At 41.6% G+C, this 15,526-nt stretch overlaps 1 protein-coding gene across 3 annotated transcripts in view; it reads left to right on the forward strand.

Annotated features, from left to right (window-relative positions):
* LOC308289681 (bridge-like lipid transfer protein family member 2) overlaps positions 1–13,010 on the forward strand; it is a 30,088-nt gene extending 17,078 nt beyond the window's left edge. For all 3 annotated transcript variants that reach the window (XM_080731421.1, XM_080731423.1, XM_080731422.1), the window contains exons 29-40: positions 193–375; positions 928–1,049; positions 1,201–1,356; positions 2,624–2,745; positions 3,306–3,486; positions 3,691–3,777; positions 4,608–4,718; positions 5,029–5,164; positions 10,023–10,147; positions 10,250–10,351; positions 10,646–10,780; positions 11,433–13,010. In XM_080731421.1, coding sequence (XP_080587547.1) covers positions 193–375; positions 928–1,049; positions 1,201–1,356; positions 2,624–2,745; positions 3,306–3,486; positions 3,691–3,777; positions 4,608–4,718; positions 5,029–5,164; positions 10,023–10,147; positions 10,250–10,351; positions 10,646–10,780; positions 11,433–11,618 — 1,646 coding nt within the window. In that variant the 3' untranslated portion in view covers positions 11,619–13,010. The remainder of the gene's footprint in view (positions 1–192; positions 376–927; positions 1,050–1,200; positions 1,357–2,623; positions 2,746–3,305; positions 3,487–3,690; positions 3,778–4,607; positions 4,719–5,028; positions 5,165–10,022; positions 10,148–10,249; positions 10,352–10,645; positions 10,781–11,432) is intronic.
* Positions 13,011–15,526: the final 2,516 nt, after the last annotated feature.

A 15,526-nucleotide genomic window follows, 5' to 3' on the forward strand; every position in this document is an offset into this window, starting at 1 on the left:
GGCAGAGGCATCACGCACGTCGCACGCACATCATCTTGCAGTGTTTTCACCTACGGTCGCAATATTGTAATATATCAGCAGTAGCTGCTTTATAATAATAATAACCTTATAATTGTGAAAGGTCATTCATAGCTTGACACAGTAACTGCATTTAACCCTGCATGGATTCATCTTGCTTGTCAACTGCTGCAGACTGGAACCAGCCAGCCCAGGTCAATGAGAGCCAGCAGGTGCAGCGTATAATCTCCCGCTGTAGCTGCCGCATGTTCTACATCGGCTACAGCCATGACATCGATCCAGAGCTGGCCACACAGATTAAACCACCAGAGCTGCGGGATAACCATGAGAAGGAGGACTTGCTTAAAAAGCAAGCCGGTATGTTTTTGGTCTCCCATATCTCACAATAAATGCAAGGAATCTCTGTATGTATGTACGTCTGTAATCCACGTACAGTATCTCAGAGCCGTGAGTGCTGTGCCCCAAGTAGGGAACGATGCACTGTGTGTGTGTGTGTGTGTGTGTGTGTGTGTGTGTGTGTGTGTGTGTGTGTGTGTGTGTGTGTGTGTGTGTGTGTGTGTGTGTGTGTGTGTGTGTGTGTGTGTGTGTGTGTGTGTGTGTGTGTGTGTGTGTGTGTGTGTGTGTGTGTGTGTGTGTCACAAAACCTGCACTCGCCTTTTTTTTTCTTTCTTGTGAATTCATAATCTCAGTTCCACCTTAACTATAACTATGTTAACTAATTGACACTAATTGTTAACAGTGACAGATTATGGCTTGACACTTGGTGTCATGTTTGTAGAACTCAACTTTATGACAAGGAAATCTACCATTAGTTCAGGCAAATAAATAGATAAAATAGAATATTTTAGAAGTATGTATACATTTGTATTGCGTTTGAATGACCTCTAATATTTCTCTTCCCTTCTCCAGGGGCTGTGGACACCTTTACCCTCATCCACCATGACCTAGAGATCTCCTCTAACCCTGTCCAGTATGCTATGATTCTGGACATAGTGAACAACTTGCTGTTGCACGTCGAACCCAAACGCAAGGTAGGAGAGGGAGTCAACTTTTTAATAGCCATTTGTCTTAGAGGTCCAGTAGACCGCTTTCAGTGGTCTACAAAAAAGGCCCATAATATCTTTTCTCCCTGAAATTCAAGGTCTCAGCTTAAAAGGTATTTTGTCCATGTGGTGTGTCCAGGAGCACAGTGAGAAGAAGCAGCGTGTGCGTTTCCAGTTGGAGATCTCCAGTAACCCTGAGGAGCAGCGCAGCAGCATCTTGCACCTCCAGGAGGCTGTCAGGCAGCATGTTGCCCAGATCAGACGCCTGGAGAAACAGATTTACTCCAACATCAGGGTGAGTCACAACACAGCGCCACACAATGTTGTAGTCTTTTCCAGAATCCCCATTAACACCTTCTAAGCCAAGGGGAGCCCCTTAATGTTAAAACCGTACTATATCGCACATCCCCCCAGGGACTCTCAGCCACGTCGTACATTCCCGGACTTTGTCTTTAAAACCGGAATAAAAGCTTTTGATCCGAAAATCGGCGATCGTCTAACCTTCCCTAGTCACCACTCGTGCACTGATAGCTCATGCAGACCGTGCATGAAGCAGAGGTGACGTCAGCGCCTCTCCTTCTCCAAGGCACCTTCCACCCATCCGTTTACTGTCTACACACTCGAGCTCCTCCTGCAGCCATGCTTGGGGCTATGCTAGCGAAACTTTTCAGTTCTGTTCTTCAGTCACACATGGACTATTTGCGGGGACATTTACGTGAAAGGATCGCGCACGCGAAACGCACGGGGACATCGACGATCGGCCAAAACCCCCATTCTATCCCAACGGAGATCGAGAAAATCATGGTGAGTTACTGGCCTGGGGGGAAAAAAAAAGAAAAAACAGCGGCGCTGTTCAAGATGGAGGGGCTGCGGGGTCATGTTTATAAACATAATATTATGTCTCAGATCACAATACAATAATAGAAATTTCACGGCTAATCTACCAACCACCATTCTATTTCGGACTGCAACGTGTTAAGACATGAGGCCAATTCTAAAAATGTCTTCCAAATCCAGTTGTCTGAAAAACGTATGTTGCTATGCTATATTAGCGATTCATGGGCCCCCAGAATTATATGTATTTGACTGCGGACCCTCATCTCAAAATATTTAGTTCCATGGATCTCGAGAGAGTAAGATTTGAGTTACAAATGTTCGCTTTAAAAATATATAATTTCAAAGATTTGCACAAATGTTCATGGTTTTTCAAAAATAGCAGATATACAAGCTTAGAGTGCCGCACTATGAGCTTGTGTAAAATCTGCTATTTTTGAATAGCAAAAGTAAAAAATAATGGTTAAAATCTAAAGTGACACAGATGCTTTTCAGGTCTAAATGGGTTAACATGCAGATGCAGGGTGTGTTTAGTCTGGAGGCGGTGTCTTAAAATCTTGAGGGTTTTTTGTTTTCTTTTTGTTTACTAAATCAAATCCTGAATATACACATTATGTACAAGAAGGTGGCTGGCTATGCATACATTCATACAGCTCATCTCACTGTATTGTAATCCATTTGATTGTGGAAGATTCCATATGTGTTAAATGTTAATTTCCTACTTGCAGGCCTTGCCTGAGGAGCTGAGTGAGGGTGAAATGTCTGCAATCAATCTGAGGCTGCAGGACCAGCTCCACCAGGAGAAAACAGACATGCAGATGAAGAGTGAAGAGCTTAACATCCTAATCAGGTCTCCCTTACAGCCAACACTGCATGCTGGAAGGACCACATTTAGCCCAATTCATACTTTGTCGAAAAGTAGCAGACCTAGAAGCCCATAATGCGTTGCGGTCGCAGCGTGTCATGTGCTTATAGGTTGGCTATTTTCGTCTACAGATCATAAATAAGGCTTTTGACTTTTATGTTAACATTCTTTACAATCGTTGTTGATTTTTTTTCTTACCTATGTTTTCTGTCTCGTCTTTGCGTTGTGTAGCTTTCCTGCCTGGAAAGCACTTTGAGCTGCAATACTATGTATGAAATCTGCTTCACAAATAAGTTATTATTTTGTTTTCCTAAAACCAATAGCCTTTTCCCATGGTCATAAGAACCCAACTTATGCTAGTGCCCTGATGACTCATTGCTGTGAATACCATTCATCAGTGAACGCATCATGGTTTTCTTAATACTTCCTCTGTCATGTTTAACATGGAAGCACAGCATTACTATGAAATGTTCACCGTCCTATACTTAGAAATATATCTATGCTTTTTTCCTGATCGTTTTCTCCTCTTCCTTCCTCTCACACAGGTGTTTTAAGGACTTCCAGCTGCAGCGGGCGAACAAACTGGAGCTGCGTAAACCCCCGGAGGATGTGAGCGTGGTGAGGAGAACGGAGATATACTTTGCCCAGGCTCGTTGGTGTTTAACCGAGGAGGACGGCCAGCTCGGCATCGCAGAGCTGGAGTTGAAGAGATTTATGTACAGCAAGGTGGGCAAACTGGGCATGAGGAGGAACCTCCACTACTGAAGTGTATTAGCAAAGAATTCTGATATTAAAAGGGCATGGGTGGAGCTTGGAGCTGTTAATGGTATCAAGTTCCCAAAGTACTGTGTATTGTGTATTCAAGGTTTTCACCAATGTACCTATACAGTATGTTGACCAGATTTGAGACTACAAATTGTTTCTCCACAGCTGAATAAGTCTGATGACACAGCAGAGCATCTCCTGGAACTGGGCTGGTTCACAATGAACAACCTGTTACCCAATGCTTCATATAAGGTAAATCAGCCACAAACAAATACAAACAAAAGAAACTATTCTGTCTTAATGGGCTAGTGAAGGAACAGTGTTAAGGGGCCTTTATAAAGCTTGTGTTTTTGCACTACAGAGTAGGGTCTCATCTGCAGCGATAAATGTACCAAACGCAGTGCTGGTTTATTTTTCTGCTAGGTAGGTATGGATGCCCAAAATGCTGAGGGGAATAGTTTTAGTGTGTGTGTGTTGCTCTTTGCTTGACACACTAGGGAGAGTAATCTCATAAGTTGTCTCGTACTTGTCTGATCTTCCATAAAACTTAGATCTCTGTTGGATGCAACAGACAAACCTGTTCAAAGTCATCCATAACAATGATTATTTTTTTAGAAATGTGATCATTGCTGAAGATTGTTGTCAAGGTGTGTCCACACAACATCCTCGGCTTTATTTAATAACATTCTACTTGGTTTCCTCTGTGCAGCGTGTGAGGGTATGTACAGTAACAGACCTTTTACGTCTGTGTTGACTCCAACGTGTTTGTCCAGATGGGATCAATGTCACGGGCTCCCAGCCCAGATAGTGTGATATTCACCATTGCATGTGCACCCACCCAAGACCTTAATGTTGTATCTGTGCCCAAGGACTCATCATAAATGCATCTCCAGCCCTTTAGTGTATACCATATTCTGTTTGAATCATCATTTGAGCATTGTCTTCTGTTTAACATCAATGTGTGTCGTGGACATTCTTTAACAGGATCACATCTGTGTTCATGGAATGTTTCATACAGAACAGTGACTGCTGAGCATTTGTGTGTTGCTACAGCTGAAAAGAACATACCATTTCTCTCACAGGTGGTGCTTCGTCCTCAGAGTCCCTGTCTCTCAGGCCGGCAGTTTGGTTTGCGAATCTTCAGCAAAGTGCGCCCTCCAGTGGGAGGGATCTCTGTCAAGGAACATTTTGAGGTGATGGAAATTTAGTTAGTGTGTTCGAGGTTTCTGTCATTTAGACCTTCATCAGGGGAGACAATGACAATGTCTTTCCTGATGAAGGTGTAAAAATTACCGAAACGTCGAAATAAAGTTTTTTTTTTCTTTTTTCTTGACAGTGTACTGGTCCTTTTTTATTATTATCCAATATCCCTTTTTAAATATATGCATTTTTGTCTTGCGCACCTAACCTTTAAAATAATAAATAATTGTGGCCGTTTTCATGGGAATTTGTGCTAAATCTTCATGGAAATTTGTGCTCAATCCCAAATGTTTCCATTGTTAGGTGAACGTGGTGCCTCTCACCATACAACTTATGTACCAGTTCTTCAAAAGGATGATGGGATTTTTCTTCCCGGGAAGAAATGTTGAGGAAGAGGATGTTACTGATGAAGAGGACAAGTCCCGATTGGTTACTACTGGTATGTACAGGCAAAGTGTTGCAGGCAGCTGTGTCTTGAGAACAAACTCTGCCACACACTCTCCATCCTCTATCTATACCAGTAAGACTCCCTAATCGGGAGATAAGCGACCGTCAGGTCGCAGCATGATTTTAGGCCAAAATGTGTAGGAGCAGTGGCCAAAAATGTGTTTGAAAAAATCAGCCTGATGGTGGCGCTATATGGGACAGATCCATGTTGATGACATGAGTGTAGACATACTGTGTAGCGATTTGTGTGATTTTAGGGCAAAATCTGTAGGAGTAGTGGCCAAAAATGTGTTTTAAAAAATCGGCCTGAAGGTGGCGCTAAATGGGACAGATCCATGTTGATGACATGAGTGTAGAGCAAGTGTGTACCGATTTGCGTGATTTTAGGAAAAAATGTGTAGGAGCAGTGTCCAAAAATGTGTTTGAAAAAATCGGCCTGAAGGTGGCGCTATATGGGAGAGATCCATGTTGATGACATGAATGTAGACATACTGTGTACCGATTTGCGTGATTTTAGGGCAAAATTTGTAGGAGCAGTGTCCAAAAATGTGTTTTGCAAGAATCGGCCTCATGGTGGCGCTAGAAGAGGGCCATGTGAGAATTGATGGAGGAGGTTGTGGTTTGGCAGGCAAGGAGTATGTGTGCAAAATTTGGCATGGATCGGGGCAACAGTTGCGGAGATATGAGCAGGGCAAAAGTGTGACGTGTGACAGACAGACTGACAGACAGCTGGTCGAGGTTTTGACAGTAACTGCGGTCGCAATAAGTGCCACCAGAGGGGCCGTCTATGCCCGTAGCATAGCATATGCCAGATGGACATAGATGGGCATAAACGGGCATATGTCCGATAAGCTTGAGCAAATACTTCCGGGTTTGGTCATCAACTTCATTCAACGATTCAACTAAATTCACAGATGGATGAATTGAAACTGTCTGATGTGCAAATCGGTGTTATCAGGAATGATGTCAGTGGTTTGTGTTGTGTGACGTCAGACCAGAGCTCTGGTCGACCTGAATAAGACATGACGCATTTTCTAAACATCACATTTAGTCTGAGTTCCACCGCGAAGAACCTTTTACCTACAGTTTGTACTGTGAGAGTCAGAGAGTCAGGGACATATAGAGATATAGACAAAGAGATTGACTGAGAATTTCCAACGCGCAAGAGACGAAGAAACGCCTTCCAATTTACAGTCCAAGTAGCAGAAGCGGTGTCCATGAACCACATCTCGGGTCACCCTCCATGAAGACATGAAGAGGAGCCACAACGACCTCTACCGTCCAATGATGAGTAATGGACAGCTGCCCTCATCTTCCTGTCCGACGATCACCAGCTGTGTAACCAGCCAGCAACAAGGAGACACAGACAAACCGCAATCTTGCGAGGACTTCAACGCAGCCAGGAGAAGTAAAGAAACATTTAATGACTTACACAGGAAAGAAAACCTTATGTGATAAGAGTTTCATTGAGGTACCGACACAGCACGTCCAGCATGTCCATACCAAAGAAAAGCCTTTCCAGTGTAAACAGTGTGAAAAGGGTTTCAGTTGGTTAAGTGCCCTGAAGACACATCAGCGTGTCCATACTGGAGAAAAGCCCTTTGTGTGTAAACAGTGTGACAAGGGTTTCAGTGAATTAGGTAAGCTTAAGAATCACCAACGTGTCCACACTGGAGAAAAGCCCTTTGTGTGTAAACGGTGTGACAAGGGTTTCAGTCAGTTAGGTAACCTGAAGACACACCAGCGTGTCCACAGTGGTGAAAAGCCCTTTGTGTGTAAACAATGTGACAAGAGTTTCAGGGAATTAGGTAAGCTGAAGAATCACCAACGTGTCCATACTGGAGAAAAACCCTTTGTGTGTAAACAGTGTGACAAGGGTTTCAGTGACTTAGGGACTCTGAAGACACACCATCGTGTCCACAGTGGAGAAAAACCCTTTGTGTGTAAACAGTGTTACAAGGGTTTCAGTAAATTAGTTAGCCTGAAGAGACACCAGCATACCCACACTGGAGAAAAACCTTTTGTGTGTAAACAGTGTGACAAGGGTTTCAGTAAGTTAGGTAACCTGAGGACATACCAGCGTGTCCACACTGGAGAAAAACCCTTTGTGTGTAAACTATGTGACAAGGGTTTCAATGACTGAGGGACTCTGAAGACACACCAGCGTGTCCATACTGGAGAAAAACGCTTTATGTGTAAACAATGTGACAAGGGTTTCAGGGGGTTAGGTAAGCTGAGGAATCACCAGCGTATCCACACTTAGTCCGAGCGTTTCAGGCAAGAATCGTGCACTTTATGAAAGAAGCATGAAATTTGGCACACAGTTAGAACATGCCATATGGAACATTTTTGGCTATAGGGGCATCGCAGATTTGTCTTGGGAAACTTGTGGGAGCCAATTAAGGTTGGGCTCTCATATAGTAAAATAATACAAAAAATAAATATGCTTTAAGTAGCATGTGAGGGGTCAAACTATGTGTTGTTCGGGATTCTGAATCCAATGCAGGCATTTGTTTTGCACGAAAAACATTCCTTTCCGAGAAACGGACGCCAAAAAACTGTGAAAAGTGATGACTCATCAATAAACCATAGTTTTATCACTTTTATGGTGTCCGTTTTTAGCCCAAGGAATGTTTTTCCTGCAAAACAAATGTTTGCATTGGATTCAGAATCATGAAAAACACCTAGTTTGACCCCTCACATGCTACTTAAAGCATATGTATTTTTTGTATTATTTTACTCTATAGTAAAGTCTATGAGAGCCCAACTTTAAATGGCTCCCACAAGTTTCCAAAGACAAATCTGCGATGCCCCTATAGCCAAAAATGTTCCATATGGCATGTTCTAACTGTGTGCCAAATGTCATGCTTCTTTCATAAAGTGCACGATTACATCAAAATACTGCCCGAAACGCCTGCACTAACTGGAGAAAAACCTTTTGTGTGTAAACGGTGTGACAAGGGTTTCAGTGAGTTAGGGACTCTGAAGAAGCACCAGCGTGTCCACACTGTAAACACACTGTAAACAGTGTGACAAGGGTTTCAGTGAGTTTCAGTGAGTTAGGGACTCAGAAGAGGCACCAGCATGTCCATACCACATAAGAACTTCAATCAGTTACATATTCTGATGACAAACCATCATCTCCACACTTCACCCACCCAATTAGTTGTCCACCAGATGGTGCTGACCACTCAGGCCATGCTTAAGCGGAATGAAACGCGATGATCCAGATGACTCGCCTTATGCACAACTCTATAGTGTTTTCAAATGGGGGTCTGCGGGTGTAAATTTGGGCGTCCTTGACATGAAAAAGTTGTTTGTTTATTGAATAGAGTTCATGCTTACTCCCATCATGCACGTACCCATAGCGCACTTGTAAGACACTCTGGATAAGAACGTATACCAGTAAGACTCCCTAATAGGGAGATAAGCGACCGCCAGGTGGCAGCATGATTTTAGGGCAAAATGTGTAGGAGTAGTGTCCAAAAATGTGTTTGAAGAAATTGGCCTGTTGGTGGCGCTATATGGGACAGATCCATATTTATGAGATGAGTGTAGACATACTGTGTACTGATTTGTGTGATTTTAGGGCAACATCTGTAGGAGCAGTGTCCAAAAATGTGTTGTAAAAAATCGGCCTGAAGGTGGCGCTATATGAGACAGATCCATGTTGATGACATGAGTGTACACATACTGTGTACCGATTTGCGTGATTTTAGGGCAAAATGTGTAGGAGCAGTGTCCAAAAATGTGTTTGAAAAAATCAGCCTGATGGTGGCGCTATATGAGACAGATCCATGTTGATGAGATGAGTGTAGACATACTGTGTACCGATTTGCGTGATTTTAGGGAAAAATCTGTAGGAGCAGTGTCCAAAAATGTGTTTTAAAAAATTGGCCTGAAGGTGGCGCAATATGGGACAGATCCATGTTGATGACATGAGTGTAGACATACTGTGTACCGATTTGCGTGATTTTAGGGCAGAAATTGTAGGAGCTGTGTCCAAAAATGTGTTTTGCAAAAATCGGCCTCATGGTGGCGCTAGAAGAGGGTCATGTGTGAATTGATGGTTGTGATTTGGCAGGCAAGGAGTATGTGTGCAAAATTTGGCATGGATCGGGGCAACGGTTGCGGAGATATGAGCAGGGCAAAAGTGTGACGTGTGACAGACAGACTGACGGACGGACAGCTGGTGGAGGTTTTGACAGTAAGTGCGACCTGACGGTCGCAATCAGTGGTTCCCAAACCAAAGTAGATGTTTGCCCGGGACCCAAACTAGTGAAAATAGGGATCTAGCTGATCTACAAACTTGTATATGAGCTATTTTCACTACTTCTTAAACATTTGTTCTAATTTATGGAATTCCTTAGATTTCCTTATATTTATTCATGACATGACTTAGAAAGGTTTTTAATCATGAAAAAAAAAATGCTTTTTGGGTAATGCTTTTTGGTAATGTTTTTAGTAAATACTTTTAAATAATAATAATTAAAAACAAAATGTAGCAAACCCCATAGAAATGTCCACGACCCACAAATGGGTCCTGACCCAGTGCTTGCTAACCAGTGCTGCCACCTGCCTGAAATACATAATGGCTCAAATAAACAAACTAGGGTAGTTTACCTTGTCTAGTCTATGCCTGTCCTTTTTGTGGTATTGGACAGTCATGTTGCTATATTATGTCATCCTTCCAAGCTATTAAAAGCCCCTCTCAACTCATGTGACCTTGCCTCCCATGCATATGACGTGTGCGTGCATGCTCTTCAGAGACTCTCAGTGGGAGTATAGAGTGAAGGGCAGAGTGTCAGCCAGAGGCCACCTTGTTCATGCTGCTTTTCTGTGTGTCACAGGTATCCCTGTCAAGCCCAGGCAGCTGTCAGAGGACACCATGGGGGCGATGGGCCCCAGCAAAGGTGTCGCACAGGGATTGAACCGTACCTCAGGGGTCAGGAGGTCGTTCAGAAAACCACCTGAGGTACTGTGCTTCTTTTTCCTGTTCTGTTTTTCACTCCAATTAACTAACATTTGGAAAAACAAAATGTAATAACATGGCCTGCTGTGATCTCTCTTCATACAGCATCCTGTTGATGACATTGATAAGATGAAGGAGCGGGCTGCCATGAACAACTCGTTCATCTACATTAAGATCCCCCAAGTGCCCCTCTGTGTCAGTTACAAGGTGGGTTCCTATACTGTACACCCTACCACTGCTGCTCAGCTTACTATCCATCAGTGTTTTGGTAGCGACCAGCACCTTTTTTTTAAAGGCTGCTGCCTTTTGGTCATTTCTCATAGATTTGAATGTAAAAAGGTTTTGCCAATGTCATTTCTTAATTTTCTAAATCCGGAGAGTGTGAACATAGCAATGCACAACAATGTATTCCGTAGTTAGTCTGATATTTATAAAATCACAATTTATTCTGTTGTTAGTCTGATATGTATTAATATTTTACAAAATTTGCTCTATCCCCAGGGTGAGAAGAGCAGTGTGGACTGGAAAGACCTAAACCTGGTTCTGCCTTGTCTGGAGTACCACAACAATACCTGGACCTGGCTAGACTTTGCAATGGCTGTGAAGAGGGACAGCCGTAAAGCACTGGTTGCACAGGTAGAGAGGCTGTTCCCTGACATCAGCTGATTTGAGGCCAGCGTCAGTAAATGCATTTTATTGTGTATGCGGCTCTAGAGGTAGAGCGGACGCTTGGGAACCTGAAGGTTCCCAGTTCGATCCGGGGCTCCCCCAGAGTAGTGTTGAAGTGTCCTTGAGCAAGACACTGAACCCCTAATTGCTCCCGCTGAGCAGGCTGGTGGTGCCTTGCATGGTGTCCTCTGAAATGGTGTGTGAATGTAAAGCACCTTGAATAAAGGTGCAATATAAATGCACCATTTACTATTTATTTTGCATTATCTAGACAATTGGGTAGTAGTAGTAGTAGTAGTAAAATTAGATGGATAGACTTTTGTGATCCCGAGAATATAGCAGCACCTTTGTAAGGTTGAAACACACACAGATATGACTAGAGAACAACAAGGTATTAGGATAACACTAGTTGAAATAAAATAACAATTAAAATACAGTATGAAGACTGGGCTGGTCAGGTGCACATAATGTCCAAGTCATCAGAAGTTATAAATAAGAGTGCATTCTGTCACCAATAAAAATGGAATATACTGTAGATAGATTAAAATACCTAAAGACTTTTGATTTCTATACATTCCTTGATTTCTATACTTTTTCTTTTGTTTTTCTCATTGTGCAGATGATAAAGGAGAAACTGCGCCTTAAGCCTGCTTCTGGTTCAGACCCACGGGGAAAGTCCTCTGAAGGGAAGCCAGACAACGGCATGCAGCAGCAGGAGGAAGATGAGAAAGCCAGGCTCCTCATCGGGCTCAGCACCTCCGACAAAAGTTCAAGCAAAAAGAGCATCTTCAGGCGACACAAGTGACACAAACACACACATTCTAAAGGCCAATTTATACTTTGTCGTATGTCCCTTTTGCTGAAATAAAAAGAAGACCTTTTCAGCTGACAAAGGGGAGTCTTATATAGACTTTTTAAACAATTATTTTGGCTAATTACCACTTCATTTAGATACGAGTCATTTTGGTCACTTGTGTAAAGGTTGTGTGATGGTGGATAAATGACTGGACAGATCACTATGGCAGCTACCACACTCCCTCATTTAAGGAATCGAGGAGAGAGCAGGCCGTTGTGTGTGTCAGAATATCAGTGGCCATGCTCTGATGTGGTGAAGCGGAATTGAAAATGGGGACCAGGAACAACAAGTCTAGACATTGTCCAGCGTTGTGCGTTTTCCTTATCCACTATTAAACCTGTCTGATCTACTTGATGTCAAGGAGAAGGTTCTCCATTTCTCTGAACTGATAACGGGCCTAAATAACATTTCAAAGTCCCTGAGAGGAACTCAAAACAACACCGGGATCACCAGGGTGACTATTTGACCAAGTATATACTGTATATTTAACCTGTTTGTGCCATTATATTTTCACGCTGCATTTCATCTACAGGTTTAAAAAAAAAAAGAAAGAAAAAAAGACCAATTACATTTCTTCAAGTATAACCAGGATGATTTACATAGATAGCATTCAATGTATGACTGGTTTTGCCGTATCTGTAGTACACATGCAAGGTTGAGATCACCTTTTCCTGCGGGTCCAGGAATACTGGATGTCAAACTTGCTGCACCTTGAAAACCACTTCCGTTGTGAGATAAATAGATTTAGAATCTTGCTAAACAATAGACAGCACTGTATTTTGTTATGAATTGAGTAATGTGTAAGTCTATATGATCGTCACATCAACAGGAAATTATTGTTAATGAATTTTATTTTTACTTATACTGCCTGCATCTTTCAGCTGGCTGACATGTTATTGTACCTCACACCAGTGCAATATACCAAGAACAGAGCAGCACAAATATATTAGCCAAAATAGATTACTGCACTTGTTGTTGGCATTCATGGTTGTGGCAAAAAATAAATATTATGTTTGCAGCTAATAGCTGATTGATATTTTGTAATTTTAACACTGAAGCACTTTTTATGCAAAATATTTTCCAATATTTTTGTAACCATGTCTGTTTCTGTTAAGTTACTATGCTGCTATGCCTGTCATTTCAGTCCCACTTCTATCAAGACATACTGTATTACTATTTTTGTCCAAATATTTCAATTAAATTGATTATAAATCACTTATCTTGCTGTTTTATCAGAACAGATTATCTTTTGTATCGGTTCTGTGCTACATCAGGACTGTCGCTTTGCTTGTAATTGTTTAATGTTTACCATTCAATAAAAGGGTAATTGTCTCTGTTCAATTAATTTGTTTGAACTATTCCTTTGATTTAGTAATAGGGGAAAGTGTTTGCATGATTAATCGTTAATTAGACAGGCTGTACTGATGTGCAATCAAATAGGTCAAAGACCTTAACCCATTTAGGCCTGAACACATTATGACGCAATATTTTATGCTTTAAATATTAAAAAATAGCAGATATACAAGCTCACAGCGCGGCACCGAGTGCCGCCCTGCGAGCTTGTAGATCTGCTATTTTTGAAAAATCGTGAAAATTAGAATTTTGACCCGATTCTATAAGTGTCTTTTGAATCCTTCTAAGATTTTTGGAAAAAACCTATGTTTCTATGTCAGCAATCTGGCCAGCCATCGTCAAAGAAAAGGTCCTTTTCACTTGACTGGAGCTCAGTTAGTCTGTTCTTGAGAGACTACTATATCAGTGGTGCTCAAACCTTTTCATGTGAAGGACCCCCAAAATGATATTTATTTGGCCACGGACCCCCATTTCAAAATATCTAGTTCCAGGGACCACCCAGAAGCAAAATTTGAGTTACAAACGTTCGCTTTGAAAATACATATATTCAAAGATTTGCATACATTTTCACGACTTTTTCAAAAATAGCAGATCTACAAGCTTGCAGCGCGGCACTCGGTGCCAAGCTCACAGCTTGTATATCTGCTATTTTTCACTGGTTAAAGCATTCAATAATTCTAGACCTTAACCCAGAAAGGTAGCGTTAGTAGACCAATCATACAAATTAGACAAACGTTTATGCTCTCTTGGCACGATCCACATGTTTTGATGGAATTAACTTCACAGTAAATATAATTTGATTTAATAAACCTAAACCTGGGGTAAATTGAGTGCATTATTCTTTTTGTTAAATCCACTTGATTTTATTTTTATTAAAGTTGAAAATGGGGAGACCCCTGTTACTGAACAAACAATATAGCAGAGATTACTAGAATATCTTGACTTTTCAAGAATTTTCTTTTTTGTTTTAACCCAAAGAATATCACTCTAGCTTTAAAGTAAAAGGGACATGGGAATGATGACCCAGTCATCATTGAGGTGAACAGGTTGTCCATAGATTTTTGGTCCATGGTGAGAGATTGCAGGCACCCCTATTATATGCTGCATCCCTGGAACTGAGTACCCATCTTGTCGTTGGATGAAGAGGTACAGTGTACTGCCGTCGAGTGAGATTGCAGGCTAAATCTTGCAATAGATCCTCTTAATGCATACATGGGCAACTGGTGGCCCCCACCTTCACTTAATGCGGCCCTCAGGTTAATATCGGAATACTATAATAATATATTAGTGATTAGTGACTGTTCCACCAAACATGACCCGCTTTCATTACTTCAGTCTATATTAGTAGCTTTAATGACATAGCACTAGTCTTTTTTATGTCCAATGTATTTGTATTTAAGTTCATAAAGTTAACATAAGAACATATAAATGCATTTGAAATTAAATTAAAAAAATTACTTTTCAGGATTCCAATTCAAGAAAAAAAAAAGGATTACATTTTGTTTTAATCCAAGCTAAAATAGCAGATCTACAAGCTCAAAACGCGTCGCACTGCAACACGTTTTGAGCTTGTAGATCGGCTATGTTTGACTATGCATAAATATGCATTGTGGCCCTCTGGAGTGAGTGTGAAAATATAGTGGCCCTGTCCATCGTCTCTCCTCCTTTGGTCCCTCTTTTGTCCTGATAGATTTTCTTTTCCTTAACTTTTTATTTTTTTCCCCCATCTTTTCAGATGGATTTATTTCACTAAGTGCCTAAAGGCCACCGTTAACCCAGTATGTTTTAACAAATGAAGTTTCACAGGACTTTATCTCACTTCCTGCTACTGCAACACTTGTACATACTGTATATATCATAGGCCTACTGGTTTCTGAAAGACCAGTATGGTCAAGATACGTTTAGGGTGTTTGCTGCCGAGCTAAGCAGTGCACTGTCAAAATATATAACATCTTAATAACTTAGGTGGTGCCATAGTTTTGTTCTTTCTCTGGTTTTCATGTGTCTGTCGGTTGACAGTACTTCATTAGACCCCCTGGTGTGGTTGTTATGAGCAATTATGTATGCCCTTTGTATTTTGTTTTATTAATGAATTGGTGTTTTCTTTTTTTTTTTCTTTTTTTTAATCCTCCTAGTATAATCAGTGGTTGTGGGCATGTGTACTGTTTATGGAATATGTATGCTCTCAATTGCATATTGAGCAAACTGTGGTAGTTGACCGGGTGCCCCTGAGGTCCGTCCAGTGTGTGGAGAACCTTACAACCATGCCGCCGTGGTCCCTTGGCGTTGTGTAATTATCATTGGTGACCGGAAAGGTGAGGCCAATTAATGGTTCACATGGTTTTGCCCAGGACCCAAATTTGTAATCCAGCAGTTCTCATGTGAGCTTTGGAGACCCTCTGAAGTGGTTTTTGATTGGGAACCACATTTTAATTTATCTGAAGTCATGACCCAAATGTACCAGATAACACATGTCCCCAATCGAAGTAAAATAAAATCTGTGA

Source organism: Nannobrachium achirus, assembly GCF_963921795.1.
Source record: "Nannobrachium achirus genome assembly, chromosome: 8".
NCBI classification, from domain to species: domain Eukaryota; kingdom Metazoa; phylum Chordata; class Actinopteri; order Myctophiformes; family Myctophidae; genus Nannobrachium; species Nannobrachium achirus.